Genomic DNA, 21,061 nt, shown 5'->3' with positions numbered 1-21,061 from the left:
GTAAGTAGACTTCTATGCCTGGTCTAGAGCAGTGGTCCCCAACCTTTTTATCACCGGGGACCGGTCAACGCTTGACAATTTTACTGAGGCCCAGGGGGGGTAGTCTTTTGCCGAGGGACATTGCCGCCGCCTGAGTCCCTGCTCCACTTGCTTTCTCGCCAGCGCCCCTGACTTCCCGCTGCCTTCTGGGGGCGCTGCCAGCAGTAGCTGCACAGTGCCATGCCAAGGGAGAGCCCCAGCCATGGCGGCCGCTGGAGAGCACCAAAGGTGAACCAGCGGCAGAGTGGCAGAGCAGCCCCCGAGGCAGCAGCCGGGGAGGAGAACAAGGAGGAGCCCCGGCCCGGTACCGACTGATCCATGAACCGGTCCCGGTCTCCGGGCCGGGGGTTGGGGACCACTGGTCTAGAGATCTGCTGAAGGCATCTTGGAACTAAGGCAATAAAACAGCCACCAAATATAAAGCCCATATTGAAATCACCAAAAGCAAACTAAAACCATTGAAATAAACCCGTAAAAAACAAGTTGATGCCATTAAAACAAGCCAAGGTATACAGCATAAAATATGCATTGAACAGCCTAAACTGTTCCTCGTGACAGAAGCAGACAATAAACCGATATAAAACCCCTTTGTTAAATGCTTGGGTAAAAATGAGTGCTTTAGCCTGCTGCTAAATTCCATATTTTAATCACTGGTTTCTTTTTGTTCATTTTATATCTGCTGCCCATCAATTTCATTGGGCGCCCTTGAGTGCGAATATTCTGGGAGAGGGAGAAAACGATATCTGTACCACATGCATAATTTTATAAACCTCTATCATATCCCCCCCCCCTTCCGCTTCAGCCATCTCTTTCTTAATCTGAAAAGTCCCAGACTGTTCCTCATAGGAAAGTTTATCATTTTGAATGCTCACTTTTGTACTTTTTCCAGCTCTGCAGAGTCCTTTTAGCGATACAGAGACTAACGCTGCACACAGAATTCCAAATGAGGCTACACCATAGATCTATACAGGGGCATTATCATATTCACTGTTTTATTTTCAGTCTCTTTCTTAATGAGTTTGCACTTTTATCTGGATTGTCCCTGTCATTGAGCTATCTATTATGATATCAGGGTCTCTTTCCCTTTCAGTTTCAGCGAGAATATCTTCTTGGAGGATTTTCTGGAGACTAGGTGCATAACAGAAAAAGCTGGTGGGGGAAATAGTGCAAAACACAGTAGGATCAAATTTTGCAATTGAAACAGGATTTCTCCCTTTGTATTACTCAGATGGCTTATTTGATCAGACACCATTCCGTAGGATTTTCAGTGGGCAGTCTGAATTATCTTTATTTTCATCAATCTACTTCCCACTCAGATGTCTGCTGAAGAATTTTCTCACCTTGGCAAATTTTATAATTATTTATTAAATGTGCATTTGCATGGCACCTTTCCCATTGATCCTCAAGGCAAATTACACATGGTAGTCAGTACAATCAACAGAATGGGACATCCAATAAACAATGAAGACATCTGAGACCAAGTAGAAATCTGAAGTGGAAATGAAACGAAGCATAAACATTAACATGTTAAATGATCTAGAAGTGACATGGTAGGATTGTAGTTTGAGGAATCTTAGGGGAGCCGGATTTGCTAGGAGCATTTGTTTAAGAGCACATGTATGTGATCTTTCGCCTACTTGACTTCCCTAACATAGAATAATCTTAGGGTATCTATGGAAGTACATTTGCCAAGATCCCTGAATTGCATGATTTCACAGGTGTGTTTCCATGGCACCTAGTATGCTGTTTTTCCCAGTGTTTATGGTTATTCTAGACAGTGAGGGAAACGTGTGAGAAAAAGAGGGGAGTGGGCTACTCCTGGGTTTGTGTTCTGTCAATGTTGGCAAACTTTGACAGATCCCCAGGAATGGAGAGGGGTCAATTTTAGGACAGGCCAGATTATCACTGGAAAAATACCAGCCTCTTCTGGCCACCCATCTAGTTTTTAGACATTGGGGCACAAAGCTTCAAGGCTCTTTAAGATCATTTCAGATTATTGCATAAGGAGAGAACTTACTGATTTGATTCAAGGCCAGATTCAAAGTACTGGTTCTTTTTTTTTTTTAAACCCTAGATGACATGGCTCCAGGGTTTAGCTTAGTCTCACACTAGGAGCAAATCTAGATTCAAAAAATCTAAATCCATTTAATTCGCAGAAATTTGGGGATTAGCCTACCACAGCCTGATCAAGCATCTTAAGTCATACTAGACAGCAAGATTTGGATCCAATAGCACCTTATAGACCAACAAGATTTCCAGATCTGACGAAGGGAGCTTGGACTCTTGGAAGCTTATATCTTAGAAATCTTGTTGATCTTTGAGGTGCTTCTTGACCTGAATCTTGCTTTTCCATTTCAGAGCAACATGACTACCCATCTGAAACTTAAAATTAGATGTTATTAAGATTAGTTAACTTGAATGTGATTTCATAGTTATTTCCTTCAAGGTGCTAAGCATTACCTCCTCCTTCACCGCCCTGTTTATTATTCCCTGAACCAAGTCTAGCACTTGAGATGTAACATATATTCTTGTCCACAAGGATCAAACAAGGAAGTAGTAGGCCAAATCTCTCCCAGCAGTTTGTCTGTCTCCTTGACATGGCCTATACTAAATAGAAATATGTTCATTCTCATTTTCTAAGAAAAGCTGCAAGCAGCCCTGCCCAGTTTCGAGGGTGTTAGCCTGGAGTCATGCTCAGACATAATGTGGGGTCTTGCTTGAAGGTAACACCGTGATTCCAAATCCGTTGCCTTGTTCCCCAAATGATAAAAGGGGCAGCCGTCTCAAGAATCGATGGTGGAGTGGGCTGTTTCTGTCCTTCTGCCAGACTAGATAATTGTTTCAAATAACCAAAAGTCATTTTGATTGTCATTGCAGCAACGTTTGCCAAAGGTCTGTCAGTGTTTCCATTTTAAACCCCATATTTTCTCGGGTTTTGAGAGCACATTGTTTCAATCTGGTCTGAAACTTGGCTCGCTTCTATTAGCAGATATGTTTTCTTTAGCAAATTTAATATAGTCAGCTGTTCCTTAACTTGTCGAGGTGGCCATTTCTCTTCTCCTTAGCTTAGATAGGAATATTATTTTCCACTCTACTGACTCCAATTAGATTTATGAAAACAAAAACCTCTGCTCACTAAGAAAATATGCACATTTCCATGTTTCATTTGCCACAAGATCTGGCCTCAAAATGGTCTGCCTCTTTGCTTTGGTCAATGATTAACTAAACACCACCTACCTCCTCTCTCCTTTGCTCCTCCTGTGTGCATATTTTTCCTTTAGTGTATTTGCAATATTAATCCTTTTTAGCTGTTGCAGTCCATCCATATACATCTCTGGAAGAACAGCTCCACGGACTTCTCATGAATCTGGTTTTTCTTCTGAGTCCTGTTCTGGACTTGAGAACAGGTAGAGCGAATATACAACATTGAATATACAACATTGAATTGCACTGGGGCTGAACCATATCTAGGCTGCACCTTCTTGATGTATCCTGTCTCTAAAGTCAAGACTCTTGTGGTTACCCCTCTAGTTCTTCATGATGTTATCTGGTGGGCGCTGAAGGTTCTTTCACATTCTATTTTTAATTCACTGTTGCAGAGTGAGACACCGGTGTGCAGTTGGCCCTGCAAGATTTTACAATTGCATTTTTTTTTGGGTTACTTCCTGAAAGTCTGCTTCAGATATGTGACAGTTCAGGAAGTGAAGATCGACATTTAAAGCTTTCTCCGCTTCAAGATGGATGAGTCTTATGTGGATTCTTATGGTGCTCCAGTCTTGATGCATAGTGATGGAAGACTGGAGTGAGATTCAGGGACCAACTAACACGTATCTTGTAAGGAGCCTTGAGGAAGGACAGAAGAATGTGGCTTAGACTGCTGTCTTGAGAAATAGGCATGTGTGCAGGGAGGTAAGGGTAAGTTAGTTTTTGACAAATGTGAGAGGCAGAAAAAAATGAATGTGTTTAAGAAGCGTTCTGGTCCTTCTCTTGCACGCTTTCAGAGATCTTTGTCAGAGCAGGAGGGTGACTGTGCAAGAGGAAGAGCGAGCTTGAAGGACTACCATTGGAGCCATCAGACAAAAAATAAGAAGATATGTGAAAAAGAAGATTCCGATTTAGGGAAGCTGCTTGGAACTTACAGATGGCAGACTCATCCCAGATTTCATTGGAAGGCGAGCAAGAGAGCAGATGCTCTGAAGACAGCTGAACGGCCTTTAAGGGTACACAGCATAATTGCTGATGGTTCCCAGGAAGATCCAGAAGGCAAGGCTACCATGCCGGCAACCAGGCCATTTCGAGTTCCCTTCTGCAGGTCTATATCCGAACCCACACCACACTGGAGGGACAGAATCACCAAGCCGTCCCCACAGCCAGAGGGTGACCAGGAGAACTATTTCATCCGTGGCTTCTTCTCTACATTGTCCGGCAGCTTTAATAAAGTGCTGAATCGAAAAGGAGAGCAGAGTGCATCGGTGACAAATGAAGAGATGGAGAATAAGCAGACGTATTTGCCTGCAGGTATTGTTTAATTCAGGTTCTGCTAAAATGCTTTAAGGGCGAGCTGAACAAGTATCTTCATGGGGATTGTTGTGGTGATGTGAAGTGTTGTTTTTCTTGAAGCTTTCCCCCCCCCCTCCTCATGCACTTGCTGTTTTAACCATGACGCAGTGGGGAGTACCTAAGAATAGTTTGGAGAAGCTGACATTGTGTTCCATGGTGCATAATAATAGTTTGTCGTCGCGTTTGACCCATCAGTGTTACATACATTGAATATGCGGAATGGCATTACTTTAATCTGCCAATTAGTTATAGAAAGACGTGATGTGTTTTTAAATTGTACGTTCTTAATTGGGGCTGAGGGAAAATGCTGTGCAGGCTTCTGGGTGTCTAGGCCAAAAACCTCTCTGGCTGCTGCTACAACAAAGGTGAAGTTAGCCCAAACTGTTTTAGAAAATGCTTCTTAAACTTTTTGACATTGAAGAGCAGTTTGTGGCTTTGTAGAGCAGCATGTTCTCTTACGGCCGCTGCAACAGAGTGGAGCTAAATGCTCATCTGAGGGAGAATCTGGCTTGTACTTAAAGAGTTTTTTTTCCCAGCTTGCCACAGTAAGTCTTTGCATTGTCGAAATTAGTTTACAGTGCTGAGCTGAAAAGGCAGCAGCCTTTTCAACATTTCCCTCCATTACTTTCATTTTGGTCTCTGGGCATCTGAAATGCACCTGGGCCAATTACTTGCTGTGCTAGCAAACTCTGACTTAGTCTGTTCTTGCTTCTTTGTTCATAACACACAAGATCTGGCAAGGATCCTGAGGCCGTGTGTGTAAAGTGCTGTTAGATTACAGCCAACGTGTGGCAAAGGAGTTATAAAATGTGCTGTATTTTTGCTCTGATGATGAGGACTGATCCGGAAATGGCGGGTTAAAGAGTTACAAAGAGTTACAGCATTTTTTTCCACAACTTCACTTATCGTCATTGTATTTTTTTCTTGTTTTCATGTATTCTTTCCATGCACCCTGCTCAGCACTGTCATAGTTTTTTTTGCAAGGCAAAGACAAGAGAGTGCTTTAGGGACTGGCATGCTCTTGTTTTAGACCCTTAAAAACTGAGGCTGTGGCTGAGAAAAAGATGGTTCTTTGCACAACAAATACAGTTATGAAGGTGCCTTAAAGCAGGGGTAGTCAACCTGTGGTCCTCCAGATGTCCATGGATTACAATTCCCGTTTGCTGGCAGGGGCTCATGAGGATTGTAGTCCATGGACATCTGGAGGACCACAGGTTGACTACCCCTGCCTTAAAGAACAACCAGCGCCAGGTATTTCTAATGATGTGATATTGAAAACTGGCTACTGGGAAACCAGCAAGCAAAGACGAAAATAAGGCTGTCTTTAAACTGTGCCCCAGGCAGCGAAACTGATCCAGGCGAGCCCTTGAGATTTATGGCTGTGTAATCAATCAGCCAAAGTGATACGTGCTGAGTTGCCAAGAAGAGTCAACTAACGTGTAAAGGGTTAGCCAGTTGGGATAGAGGTCAGCAAACACCGTAGCATCAGACAGTGGGATTTCAGCTAAATCCTTCTGTGTGGATTATCATGCTATTAAAAATAAGAGAAAATAAGAACGAAAAAAGAAACCACCTTTGGATTTTGTTTCTGCTTAGACTAGACAATATGTTCTGTGTTATTGATTCAGGGGGGGAAAAAGCCTATAAACTCTTGCTTTGAAAACTTCTCCGAATCCCCGTGATTATCACGCTAAACCTCTGGAAACATCTGGAAGCCATTGAGCCATTGCTGGACTGGGCTCTGGGCAATCCAAAACCTCTGATTATTACAAACAAGCTATGCTGACGTGGGCACTTAAAACCTCTTAATCACAGTCTAGTGTACTTTTGTATTTGGGTAGTGCAACATTGACTAAAGCCAGTTTTTCATATGAATTTTTCATGCAGAAACTACGCTACTTTCATGATGAGTAAGAAACAAAGGTTGTCTATAAGGCATTGTAAATATTTCCTTTCCCCTTGAAAGATGAGTATAGAGTTGAAATAAAAGCTCATACTTTTTTTTTTAATTCCTAGTTTAAACTTGGTTCTCTTCACATCAGGATATGATCTACATAGATCTGAATTGGCTAAGCTATTGGGTCCTACTCATTTCTCCCTTTCAGTGGACTTGGGTTGGTGTTTTTCTGGTTGCTTGCATCTCTATAACCTGTGTCTCCAGGTAGTGTTCCCGAAGTCCTGGTCCGGGGACCGGTACCGGTCCATGGATCAGTCGGTACGAGGCCATGGCTCCTCCTTGTCCTCCACTCTGGCTGCTGCCTCGGGGGCTGCCCTGCCACTCTGCCGTCAGCTCACCCTTGGTGCTCTCCAGCGGCCATGGCTGGGGCTCCGTCTCAGCATGGCACTGCGCAGCTGCTGCTGGCAGCGCCCCTCAGCAGGCGGCAGAAAGTCAGGGGTGCCGGGGGGAAAGCAAGTGGAGCAGAGGCTCATGTGGCAGCAGCGACGTCCCTCGGCAAAAGACTAGCCCCCGCCCTGGGCCTCAGTAAAATTGTCAAGCGTTGACCGGTCCCCAGTGATAAAAAAAGTTGGGGACTGCAACTGTGGTTTCCTAGGCTTTCTATGTATACTTCCAGTGGTGATCACCACTGAAAACCAGATGTTGAAGTAGATGGACCTTCATGTCTGATCCATCAGGCTGTTTCAAGTGGAGAATGTGTTAATAATAGATGGATGTCTAGTGGCAGAGAAGCTACATCCTGGAATAATAAGTGTCATCAAATCACAACAGAGTTATAGTGACACCAGGCAAATGAGGAGGGGTGGCTTCCTTTGCATAGCAATCCATGCCTTCTGTAGTGGACTCCCATTCAGATACTGGCTGTGGTTGACTCTCCATAGCTTCCAGTCACTGATGAGACTGGGCAATTCAGTCAGCCAGTTAGTGTCCTGGTGTTCTTGAGAAGGTAATGTGTACAAGAATAACTGATACAGCTACCAGAAACAGGCTTTGGTGTAGTGGTTAGGATTGCGGACTTCTAATCTGGCATGCTGGGTTTGATTCTGCACTCCCCCACATGCAGCCAGCTGGTTGACCTTGGGTTTGGCACTGCACTGATAAAACTATTCTGACGGAGCAGTGATATCAGGGTTCTCTCAGCCTCATCCACCTCACAGGGTGTCTGTTGTGGGGAGAGGGGAGGGAAGGCAACCGTAAGCCACTTTGAGATTCCTTTGGGTAGAGAAAAGCAGCATATAAGAACCAACTCCTCTTCTTAAGTAATATCGGGGCTCTCTCAGCCTCACCCACCTCACAGGGTGTCTATGGGGAGAGGAAAGGGAAGGCAAATGTAAGCCACTTTAGATTCCTTTGGGTAGAGAAAAGCGGCATATAAGAACCAACTCTTCTTCTTCATCATCATCTTTTGATGATGGCAGTTTTGAGGTTATAATTGGGATCAAGGCCATGTTAAAGTAGTGTATGAATAGATCTGAAATCTTAGGACAATAATAATGGTCAGCTTGCCAAATTAGGTCCCTACCCCCTTGGGTATTTCTTTTACCTCCAAGCCAGGATCTGCCACCATTGGAAAAGGTGTTAATGTATAAATCTGATTTCCTGCAAATAAAATGGACCTAAGAGAGCTTGCTTGATATTTCCACAAATTAACTTATGTAGTGGAATCTACCAGGGCTAGCTGCTTTTTACATAATTTCTTGACTCAGCTGCTACTGCTTGGAGTAACTCCTTTGTCTGACTGTCATTTCCTTATAGCTCAGCAACATGATTACTTTCGGTGGGATTTTTATAGGCGCTTTTAGCAAAGGAAGCCGAAGAACGGAAAAACAAGCAGGGTGCTGTCACGGTATCATTTATTAAATTCATTTTTACAGGTTGTTCGCCCTGTGCAAGTTCATCTTTAATAATGAGGCAAAAGATATAGGGAGATGTTAGCAGAGAAGACTTGGTCTTTTGCAGATCATCCGAAATGGAGGCAGGGTAGGTTTTTATAGCCTGATCTGCTCTATCTTACGGAATCTCAAAGCAACTTGCAATCCTCTTTCTTTCCTCTACCCACAGCAATTGCCATATGAGGCAGGTGAGGCTCAGAGAGTTCTGAGAACTATGACCGGCTCAGGGTCACCCAGCAGACTTCATGTGGAGGAGGACTCCAGTTTAGAGTCTGCTGTCTTAACCACGACACTTGCTGACTCTCACACGGAGGCAAAAGTGAGTTTAGAGAGTAGGACCTGTTCAGTTTTTTCATCTGTTCCACTACAGTTCTGGTAAGGCCTTGGAGGAGGAGCGTATCTCATGGCTTACTTAACACCCACTCAGGGTGGCTGTCCCGCCCCTGAGTGCTTCCTCCTCCAACCAGCTTGCCTGTTTGTCTAGCGGCCAGCCAATCACCTTTTGCCCCCCACCCATGACCACCGCTTCCTCCTTCCACTTCCCTCCGATGCTTGGAGGATACAGATCCCTGCTGCATGAGAGCTGCCCCTGCCAGGGAGTTCCCTGCAGCTTTTCCAGATCTTGGAGGGGATGGAGAGGCCATCCGCAGAGTTTTTCCAGCCCCTCCCCCAATCTAGTGCCCATTGTATTCCTGAGTGGAATGAGCTTTGCCCCTAGTTAATATATATGTTATATTCTAGGATTCATTCTGTTGAACCCCAGCATATCTAAATTATCTTTTCAGCCTCCAGGATGGAATCTAGACTTCCCTTTGATGCTTGATTCCCACAGACGACCACACCTCTTTTCATGAAAACATGGCATATTGAGCTGGTGCACATTGGACGCCAGTGCTCTCCCAGCTGCATTGGCTCCAGATTGGAGACCAGACCAGGTTCAAGGTTTTGGTATTAACCTTTAAAACTCTAAATGGCCTGTTTTCTGGAGGTGGGAAATGAGCCTGGAAAGGGGGGGGGCGGGTGATTGAGCAGCCTTCTCCTGATGATACAGTCGTCTGACCACTTTGTATTCCTTTGCAGCCTTGTCTTGAGGGGAAAAAGCCGCAACGGGGCAGAGGGAAAACGCGGGAGGGATCTCCCTTGAGGAGAGCTGTGAACACGAGGTTTACCATCCCGTGTTTGCAAGCAGGAAGCCATGGGTGTTTTACCCCTCCATGCAGAAACGGTCTCGGTTACCTTGAGAAAAGAAACAGCACTCTGGCTTTTGCATCTGTGCGAAGGATAGTTCCATTGCTTTCATCCATGGAATATTGTCCTTGCAGGATCAACCTGGCTCAATGGCAAATAAACCCTTGACTATCACACTGATCTCCCTTTCCTTTCCCCCCTCTGCTCTGTTTCCTTGCCTGTCTTCTCTTTTTAGGATGTAAGCCTGAGGGTGTGGTAACAAAAGTGGGATATAAATCTAAATAAAATAAATATGGGTTATATCACTCCAGCACTCTGACCCAGCTCTCCGGTTTGGTGTGAAACTGCAGAGGAATGCTGTAATCATAGCCTTGGGTTTAGCTTTCCCCTGCTGTCATCTTCACTTCCCGTAGACTGGGGAAGCCCCTCTAGTCATGGGACTTTCACCAGAATTCTCAGAGGCTCCCTTACGACCAGAAGGCTGTGTGCCTTCTTTTATCCCCATAGGGTCTGCTGCTTATCTAAAGGCCTGTGCAATGCAGGACACCTTATAGCAGCTGTCCCCAGCTCCCGGTTTGATGACCGGTCCCGGTCCGTAGATCAGTCGGTACCGGGCTGAGGCTTTTCCTCGTCCTCCTCCCCGGCTGCTGCCTCGGGGTCTGCCCTGCCACTCTGCCACCAGCTCACCTTTGGTGCTTTCCAGCGGCCTCCATGGCTGGGGCTCCCCCTCGGCGTGGCACTGCATAGCTGCTGCTGGCAGCACCCCCCAGCAGGTGGTGGGAAGTCAGGGGTGCCGGTGGGAAATCAAGTGGATCAGGGGCTCAGGCCACGGTGGCGGTGTCCCTTGGCAAAAAACTACCCTCCCCCCCGGGCTTCAGTAAAATTGTCAAGCGTTGACCGGTCCCCAGTGATAAAAAGGTTGGGGTCCACTGCCTTATAGGGAACAATCAGCAAGGTGTCTTGTTTTCCACGAGTTGTATGTTTCCTAGGTTATATCTGTCCCAGCAAATTTTGCAGACAACACATTCTTGGTGAGTTGTTTTCTGTGATACAGGCCTGCAAATAGAGGTGGATGGCAACCAGAGACAAGACTATTTCAGGGGTGGCACCTCATCTGTGGAATATCCTTCCTGTTGTGGCTCCGCTTGATCCTACTCTACAATCCTGTTTTAGGTACCAGGCTAAAATATTTCTTTCTACCCAGGCTTTTAAGGAAAGAATTTGATCTTCCAGAATAATTTTTACACTCTGCTTTAGCCTGAGGATTATTTTACAGGGACCTTCTTGGACTGCTGAAAGTGTTACACTGTTTTTATGCTATGGCTGAGTTTTTAAACTATTTTAAAATAGTTCATTTTAAAACTTTCATGCCATTTTATGGGTTTTTTTAACCTAGTGAAATGCCTCAAGCAGTTCTTCTGGGGAAGCAGTGTATATATTTCCCTACATGTATAAATAGTTCTCACTGAAATAAAATGTTGAGCAAAATGGTTTTTAGCCTTGCCTTCTCTGTGACATATAACACGGAGTCCCCCCTCTTCAGTCCAAAGGACAGTCCAAAGGACAGTCCAGGCAAAATTGACCAGCTCAGTAGGCCAGAGGACTGATTATGCAAAATGTAATAGGAATTAGGAGGTACTGATTAGTATCCATTTTGGGGTTGATCCTTAGCTCCTAAAAAGGAGGTGAAAACAATTGGAAGGCTGTGTGTGCCCATCAGATCAGGAAAGAGCTTATTTCAGTAAACAAACCCTGAACGTTTGAGCTGCCGTACGAGGCCAAAGTCATCAAGACAGTAGAAACAGGATGGGGAAAGAGACACAAAGGGATAGCGTTTTGTTCGGTCTACCTTTTTTGGAATATTCCACTCTGTAGCCCACTCCTTGGTTGTTTCACAAAGGTCACTGGGCTTTGGAAAAAGGTCCTTAAAAACACACACACATACACCTTTACCCATAACTTGGAACAGAGCAAAGTTTTTAAACCTCCCCCCCCCTTCAATAGAATTATTTTATAAAATCCTGCTAAGAGAGTATAAAATTGGAGGGGACAGAATGAGGTTAAATCATCTACGGATTCCTCTTGGCTGCAGTAAGGCATTTTCTCTGTAACGCTGTGGTGGTATTTCCTGGAAAATGTTTTCTTCCTTCTGCTTCCTCGGAACAAAAGAAAATCAAAATCATGCACATTTTGGCAGTCTTATGTGGCCTAGCTGCTTTTAAACATGGCCTATTGTTGGTTTTGACCTTAATGGGACTGAATGCTTCTGTAGTATCCTTGCCTTCCTGAAGTTCTGTTTACAGATTTATTTATTCTTTTACAAAGCTATTATACTATATTTGTAACCGTTTGGCAACTGTGTTCTGTATTGGTCACCGCTTGTTGGCATTTCCAGTGTGGAATCTTCAGGGGCAATTCCTGACATCCTTCATCTAGATTTTCTGCATCCTTTGTCTAGATTTTCTGCATTTATAGTCAGCCAGCATTGGAATCAATTGCTTCTTTCTAGATCAGTGGATTGCTTCTTTCTAGATCAGTGAAATTATGTGTTAGACTCTGCATTTGAAACTCTGTGTTATAACCCAGAAAGCTGCCAGATGTTTCTGAGCATAAATTGGTATTATTGTATGTAAATAATATATTTTCTTTGGCTGGAACTAGAAATCTTTGCTCAGTTTTCACAAAAACAAAACCCATGTAATACCTTTCATTTTGGACCCAGCAAAATGACACACAAATTTGAGCTCACCCAAATTCTTCATCAAGCTAGATACAAAATTTAAATAAATGTAGGTACGTGGTAATCCGATGTTCCAGGCTGGTATCTTACAACTGGGGTGCAGAATCCTGCGGCCAGACAGTTGACTGGAGTGGGTCTTACTGTTATGATGGTCAGTTCTTAGTCTGAGGAAGAGTGCTTGCACTCGAAAGCTCACGCCTTGAATAAATCTTTGTTGGTCTTAAAGGTGCTACTGGACCCTGATTTGGTTGCTTCTGATATCTGAGGGTAGGCAAGTGGTAACTCAGGAAAGGGATTTCTCAGTCATGGGGACAAAACTTTCAAACCCACTCTCCAGTGAGATTCATATGTTTCCCTCTACTGGTGTCCTCAGCAGCAGGTGAAGATGTTCTTGTTTTGTTTGGCTTGCCTCCCAATAACCGTTATTGGCCCTTCTTCTTAGTCCTCGTTTCCATTTTTATGGAATTATTCTATAGTTTCAGACATTTGTTTTTAAATGTTTTCATGTATGCTGCGCTGGGGATCCTGATCAGGCGGAAGGATGGCATAAAAATGTTTTCCATTTTTTAAAAGTGCAGCAGCAACTATGTTATAGTGTTCATCTGGATCCCAAAGAATTGAATGTACTGTATTTGCTGGCGTATAAGACTACTTCCCCCCCTGAAAAACATGGGGGGGTCGTCCTATACGCCGGGTGCACCAGTTGGGATATAGCTGCCCATAGTGGCCTCTTGATGCCCGCCCGCCTCTTTCTACATACCATCTAGTATCATGTGGTATCCAGCGTGGCAGCGGCGGGTCATCAGCGTGGCTGCAGTGAGCATCAGCAGCGAGATGATTGCCAGCCTTTTTGGCGTGACCGGCCCATTCTGCTCGCCAGGAAGCAGCGGCGCTCCGGACCGCCCCTTGTCTACGCAGAACTCGCACATGCGCACTAGTACCGGTCACAGGGAGATGCAGGGGTGGGCCGGGTATATAACAAACTCTATATTTTGAGTGGAAATGTTGGGGAGTTGTCTTATACGCCCAGTTGTCTTATACGCCAGCAAATACGGTATGTATCATTTGATGACAATCAAACTGCTCAGATCTCCTGTAAGACTAATTACTTCTGACTTGGCTCAACTAGAACAGGGCTAAAGATTGCAAAATTCATAGTCAGAATAGGTGAACCAGACTAGAAAGGTGGGAAGATAGATAAGCAATGAAAACATGGGGTCATCTTGTGGGCCAACAAACCAGAATTGTAGCTCTATTATGCTTCAGATTACCATGGTTCACTCAGTGTTCTCAACTGAACACATTTTCAGAGGATTAATTATATATAATCTGCATGAAGAAACATAATAGTGGTAGATTATGGGGTATATTTGTGGGTTTTTGAGACGTAAATGTGGAAATAATCTGTTTGAAATAGTCTTGAAAACTAATTTTTGACACTTCACTATAGTTAGGTGAAATACAGTTGTGTGCGTACCATGGAGGGGATAATAAAGGATGAAGCATTTTTAAAAATTAATTTTAATTAAGCCATTTTAGGCTTTTTCCCTGGTTCCGGGATGTTTTGCCAAGTGAAGACTCCCACTACTTCCCCAGACCCATTTGAACGGTATTTCAACAGTAATAACTGACTGATTGTAAGGCAGGGAGTACAGTCGTGGGTTGTTCGTATTAATAATGGGCAAAAGCACTTAATGCTTTTATTGGAAAAAATGGCAGCAAAATAACTGGCAATTACTGATACTTAAAATACTTGGAGATATATTGAGCAATCACACAATCAACCCACACAGCCAACCTCTTTGCAAGAATTATATCTGATTTTTTTTTCTTTCATCTGGGGCAAAAAAGTAAATCCTGCCATTTCACGTATATCAAGACTGTTCTCAGGTTTTTCGATCGTGCTCCAAGGCACAATTGGATACCAGCCAAGCAGAGCTGATATTATTACTTAAGGGGGTTTATATCTCTGGGGGTTAACATCGCTGTTTGCAATGCCATGGCTAGAAAGGTGAGGAGCAGGTGGGATGGAGTTCAGTTTCATGTGTCCAAGTACAATATCAATGCAAAGCCAGGAGTGGTTTAAGGATTTGTGGGGCCCCGTAGGACCAGAGCCAGTTGAAGGATTCATTGAACCCTGGCAGAGTACAACTGCAGCAGGAGCAGCCAGACTAGAAGCCAAGGGCCCCCCCACAGAGGAAAGGAGCATCACTCTGAGTGATCTTAAAGAGGGAAAGGGGGGAGGAGAGAGGCTACGGCCCTGATTCATGGGGGGAAGGTACAGCATGGGGCCCTTAGAAACACGAAGCTTGTGGCATGTGTTGCATGTGCTACATGGATAAATCAGCCCTATGCAAGGCAATCACATTTTGTACACATGAATTTTTGGGCAGTAGTGATCCCAAAAAGACTATGGATACTTTAAAGAAGATTTTATTTCACCTTTGACAATGTATGTTTGTGTTTGCACTGCAACACGGACTGCACCATTAAAAAAAATTACTTGGAGCAGGAAATGGAGAGGGGAGGGTCTGTGTGAGGGCGGGACAACGCTGCAGAGACTATCAAGCATTTCCCTCTCCATACGGTCTTATCCCTGGTTGCTCACCAGTGGTTTGCGTGATTTAGGGGGGTAAATCCAGGTTTCTGGATTCCTGAAATTGTGAATTAAAAATGGCCAAATCATGACCCAGCTATTGGACAACCTCGGGATGTTGGCGATGTCATGTGGAGGGGGCTCTGTATGCTGCCAACATACGAAGGCTGTCCAGGAACATTTTATTCATGCGGAAAATGGCCCTTGTCTTGCTTAAGATTGCCTGGGAAAATCTCAAGAAACATTTATACTGTGTGTGTGTGTTGATCACTGATTGGACAATTTCATTTCTCTGTGCTTTAGCAGTCATTTGTAACTCTTTGCAAACAGTTGCTAAAATACATTGAAGGTTCATTATCCAACGTGTGAAAGCAGCCAATACTGGGTTAATTTCCTATTTTAAAAAAAGGTTTACTTTTTGGCAAAACATAAGGGTCATCTGGCACAATAAGGGGAGAAGTCTAAGTACTAAACATGTATCATCTCACCTCCTACTATTTTTCTAAAAATGAATGGATTGGCTTGTTTGAGGGAGGAGGGCTGCTATAACTCTCCCTTTTAGCAATAAAGTACAAAACCTTTCCATGGGTACGGTAGTTTCTGGGCACTTTATCAGCTCTATTTGTTGAAATGAAGCTCTTTTCTGTTTGTTACAAGCCATACCTACACCAGACACCCACTCCTAAATCCTCATAATTGTGTGCCATAGCTGCCAAGGTGCAACCTAAAGGGGTGTTTCATCCTGCTGTGTGCAGCCAGAATGATATTTGTGGAAAGTAATATGTGTGACTGCAGAAGGCCATTAATGAAACTATGTTTACAGTGTGATTCTGGGTCCTCTGCCACTCCAAAGGTGTGGAAAGTGCAAAAAAAAAAAAAATAGAGCATCTGCCGAAATCAATTCACAGATTTTCTTGGTTGCGTATGTAACAGCTTTGAACTGAGTAAAACTTCTTAGAGGTGATGCCACCTTCCTGGGAGTCTCATGAGTGATGGATTCAGGGGAAATGGCCTTTCCCGTATCTTGACAACAGTAAGACGTATTTATTTTCAGAGTGAAAATTGGGCAAATTACATTCCTACAGCTGAAAAGATTTTGTTTGAAAGTTCAAGAGCAAGAATTGGCTGCCCTGGGAAGAGTACAGTGACCTGACTGTACCTCCACATTGGAGGGAGGTAAACGACTCATCCATCCATAGGCATGATAATTTTTTGAGGATTCTGACGGTGGAAAGGGCCATCAAGTCAAAGCCAATTTATGGCCATCCTGCAGAGTTTTCAAGGCAAAAGGTATTCAGAGATGGATTGCCATTGCCTGCCTCTGTGGAGCAACCCTGGACTTCCTTGGAGGTTGACCTGCTTCTGAGAACTGCAAGATCAGGCCAGCCTGGATCATCTAGTGCCACTTGGTAATTCTGCCCCAGCTGCCCCATCCAGTTCAGAAATATGGTGGAACTTCCTGCCCCCAGTGGACTCAGATGGAAAGTTACGAGGCTGGAGGAGAGATGCAATGACTTGCCTCTTCTGTAAGCGACGCTTTAGACTCGAAGGAGACTTTAATGTATTTTCCATGCTATTGGGAGTAGCTGCTTTAGAAGGAAAAAGCATTACCGTGTAGTGTTAACTGTGTTTCATTGTGGAGCTTCCTTTATCACTTCCTGTTTACCTTAGTATGTAGGGCCTCATTGTGGTCCACAGCTCTTATTACTTGCAGTGATTATTGGACTGAAATCTGTGTATTCTGAAAGTCCTTACATTGGAGAGCTGAGGTGTTCTTGCTATACAAAACCGAAATATGTTTCCAGAGGCTACTTCAGTGATCCCAGTTCAGCTGATCAGAATTATAGCAGTTAGATTCCAGTCCAGGAGCACCTTAGAGACCAAAAAGATTTTCAGGGTGTAATTTTTCAGGAGTAAAACACCCATTGAGCTTCGACTCTTGAAAGTTTATACCCTGAAAATCTTCTTGTTCTCTAAGTTGCTCCTGTTCTGGAATCTACCAGGTTTGCTGCAGAACAACATAGCTATCCTCAGTAGCTGAATTATAGCAAGGTTTCAAATATGAGTGTCCTGCCTAGTGCAGGGGGTTGGACTGGATGACCCATGAGGTCCCTTCCAACTCTATTATTCTATGAATCTAAGGTTGAAGAATATTTTAAATAAATTTGTCCTACCTAAGAAAGCTTTCAGAATCACAATAATGGATAAAGGGGGGGGGGTTTGTACCTGTATCCAGTAAATGCCATATTCATTAAACTTAATGCATTGTTGTGAATTTACATTATTGCTAAATTAAGGTTGCTGTGGCAACTTAACTCAGTTTCAAGTGTGCCTGTGAATTTTATGACCTGTGGGTGTCTGTTTGCTTTTCTCTGGGAGGAAGGCCACGTGTGCCTGAATGCACACACACAGTCATATAGTGAATCAGGACATTGGAGCCTCAAGGACAATATTATCTACTTAGGCCGGCAGTGAGTCTCCAAGGTTGTAGAGGGAGGTCTTTCACATCAAACTGAGAGCCAGTTTGGTGTAGTGGTTAGGAGTGCGGACTTCTAATCTGGCATGCCGGGTTCAGTTCTGCATTCCCCCACATGCAGCCATCTGGGTGACCTTGGGCTTGCCACAGAACTGATAAAGCTGTTCATACTGAGCAGTGATATCAGGGCTCTCTAAGCCTTGCCTCCCTCACAGGATGTATGTTGTGGGGAGAGGAAAGTGAAGGCAACTGTAAACCTCTTTGAGCCTCCTTCGGGTAGAGAAAAGCAGCATATAAGAATCAACTCTTCTTTATCACTTCCTACCTGGTCCATTTCACTGGGGATACCAGAGACCTTCTGCATGTAAAGCAAAGGTTCTTCCACAGAGCCACAACACTCCCCCAGAATCAATGATTAGAAGGCTGGGGGTCAGGCAGAAACCATGCACAAGAACAGGGAATTTCACTTGTTGCCTCCTGAAGATGAATAATGTTTATATTGCCCCCCCCCAGCCGCTACTGCAGTGCTATAAACTGTGTTGGGGGCCTGTTTCCATCTCCCAGCTGGTACATATTTTTATCAATATTAAGATCAATCTCCGGTATATGGGGAGCAATTTTTTTTAGTTATTTCGTATGCTTCCATTTTATACGCTATAGAAATACAATGATAAATAAGTAATAAATAAATAAATAAATATTGAAGAGTTTGAACAAATTCCCTCGATTCAAACCTTGCTAACAAACATTAATACCCATGATCTGTACTAAAGGCAAGCCAGCCAACTGGCCACTCAAATATTTGGTTCAGTTGTTATCTGTCTACACTGAAATATTTCATTAAGCTAAGGATGTCTCTGTGTAAACATCAGGTTACTCCCCTCCCATTATAGTATCATTTGGTAGCCTGATCGACTTTTGTTTTTTAGATGCCATTGATACTTTCACATGCCATTTTTAACTGGATGCTGACCTCAGGATACAATACGGTGACCAGATTGTCCCACTTTTGGAGGGACATCTGGGGGCACCTGGCAAATTTAAAAATCTATATTACAATACTATTTTTGCATTCTATGCATTCTATGAAAATCTTTATTGCTCCATATAGACCAAATGTTTAATCAAGAACCCCCCCCCGGTCAATGGTGTCCCGCTTTACCAATGTTAAACTCTGGTCACCTTAGGATAAAACCCCGAAAGAATGGTTTAACACGTTGACCTTTATAGAAAACTTACCTAGCTTTGTTAACATTTACATCATCATTTCATGTAACTGATTTTTTTAAATAATCAGTGTAAGCTTTGACCCTGTTGATCATTAAAGTATTTTTCTTCCAATTAAGTTAATGCTGTTTTGTACATGAGCTTTATTTGAAGTTTTTGACACAGCAGGCTGGTCAAATGACCAAACCAAAGGGGTTACTTTTGATCTGAAATTAATGTTTTTCCAGTTGAATATTTTGCTTAGAATGATTCAGTTGTGGCCGAATATGACTTTGACTGTTTTCCAGAGAAGTGGGGGGCTGTTTGTGTGTGTGGGTGTGTGGGTGTCTGCATGCCCATGCACATGCACGTGTGTAATAAGCACAGTGACTTCTTATTTAGAGTAACCTTAGGCGCCCAACTCCAAAACTGGAGTGACCTGCTTTTGCAAGTTTTAAACGTGAACTTTAAACGTGAACTCAAATCAAAGTTAGTTGTGTACTTTCCCTAGCAGAAGAAAAAAACCTGTTTTTATGGTGCTTAAAATGTAGTTCAAGCCACCTGCTATCATTAAATACCTAGAATCAATATATCCCTTTTGTCTCTTGATTGTGGTGACGTGTGGGATGAGATACAAAAGAAAAATATGCCTCATTACCTATTGACATGCTGAGATTCTGAGCAAGCTTATGGTGTGTTGTTTTCTGGAGGATGTTCTCATAGGTCAGGCTTTCTGATGATAGATGATTTTGTTTTTAAGAACCTTATCAGATTAGTGAGTAGCTTCACGTTAGATGTGACCAAAAGCTACCCAAAGGTTTATTTTAAGTGTTTTGGGATGTTCGTGCAATCGACTGCAGGTTAGATGTGCGTGTTGGCTCATTTCCTGCCAAAGTTTTATGAATAATGATGATTTCCTTTTTGCCGTGCTGCTGTACTTATTTATAATATGAAATATTTATACCGGTATAGGGGTATTTGTTATGGCCTGTGGTCAATGCAAAATAAACTTTTAAAAAGGTGTTTCTTTGAAAATATTTATCTCTTGTCCTTCTCCACGTTCAGGGCAGGTTATAAATGGACAATATTAGTCAGATAGTATATCCATTGACAGTATATTCTCTTATGACAATGCATACTGCCCGGGCAGTGTACAAAGTAGACCTGAATGCAAAATACGTCATCCCTGGAACATACAGAAATGGCTGACCCGTTCACATTCCCCAATGTGCATTGGTGATTGCTTGGCTGATTTGAACGATGTGCAAAATCTCCTTTAGCGTTCTCAATTTGTGCACATTCTCCACATCTTGTAAATCTACATAATCTGTGGCTATGCACATTCCTCATGGTTAAGGGACTGATTGCGCCATGCAAAGCACAGTTTCACTCTTCTAAACCCATTCAAATCAACGGGCTTAGAAGATTGCAACTGAATTTAGGATTGCATTGTGAAAATGGGCTGTACAGTTGCTTCTCTTCCAGTCTATTACTCAGGCTTCAGTCGAAGTTGCCTCAGTGTCCCCTGAAGTCATCCTTACAGTATAGAAAGGAAAAGAAGCAGAACATCATTCAGGGACTGTGTTCACCTTGCTTCCTCGATCAGATCAGGATCATTAAATCTCCATGGATCACATTCATAACTGGAGAATCATTACAGTTTTCATTAAGATGCCAGACCTGAAATGAGAAGTTGGCGGTTAGGGGATGTTTCATCATCGAAAGGAGGAATAAAAGCACTTATCCCATGCCTCTTTGGTCCAGAAAATACCTTACAAATTTGGATTAGTAAGAACCTAACAATTTGGACACAGGCCCTATGTTTCTCTGCTGCTGCTCCCAGACATGGGTAACTATGGCAAAATAAACATTTGATTTTCATATGTGGCCTTCTGTGCTTGCCCTCTCCAACGGGGCACATCTTTCATCCCCGTTAGGCCCTGGAGCAGTCCCATAGAACTGAAACAATTGCATACATTAAAATCTGTATCTATTTTATTTTTAATATATTTCTATCCTGTCTTTCTCCAGTGTCCCAGGCGACTTACAAAGTATAAAAGTTCAGTAAATACGTAATTTAAAAGATTGATGATAACTTTAAAAATTTACTATCTACCAAGTGTTTGGGGGAATTGAACTCACTTTCTAAATGTAAGACTGGCTCTAGTGTGAATTCCTAGGGGATGAATTCCAAAGGAAGGGTTTGAATCCCACTGTCAGTTTCAACCTCCTTACCTGACTTAGACCCCTACTGCCCAAAGAAGCAGAGTGTCCCCCCCCACCCGCCATAGAATCATAGAATCATAGAATCATAGAGTTGGAAGGGATCTCCTGGGTCATCTAGTCCAACCCCCTGCACTATGCAGGACACTCACAACCCTATCGCTCATCCACTGTAACCTGCCAC

The 21,061-nt window shown here is 43.4% G+C and overlaps 1 protein-coding gene across 7 annotated transcripts in view; it reads left to right on the top strand.

Moving 5' to 3' along the window:
• The window catches only part of RASAL2 (RAS protein activator like 2), a 292,197-nt gene that overhangs the window by 103,803 nt on the left and 167,333 nt on the right, over window positions 1-21,061 (top strand). For 3 of the 7 annotated variants that reach the window (XM_077332480.1, XM_077332478.1, XM_077332481.1), the window contains exon 1: window positions 3,351-4,557. The exons of 1 other annotated variant lie outside the window; for it this stretch is intronic. In XM_077332480.1, the coding sequence (XP_077188595.1) occupies window positions 3,993-4,557 (565 nt within the window). In that variant the 5' untranslated portion in view covers window positions 3,351-3,992. Of the gene's footprint in view, window positions 1-3,349; window positions 4,558-21,061 lie in introns of those variants that run through there. 3 more of the 7 variants (XM_077332487.1, XM_077332479.1, XM_077332482.1) reach the window with 2 other exon arrangements.

Source organism: Paroedura picta, chromosome 4, assembly GCF_049243985.1.
Source record: "Paroedura picta isolate Pp20150507F chromosome 4, Ppicta_v3.0, whole genome shotgun sequence".
NCBI classification, from domain to species: Eukaryota; Metazoa; Chordata; class Lepidosauria; order Squamata; family Gekkonidae; genus Paroedura; species Paroedura picta.
The sequence above is the reverse complement of the archived record's forward strand: the minus strand, read 5'-3'. Positions and strand labels throughout refer to the sequence as shown.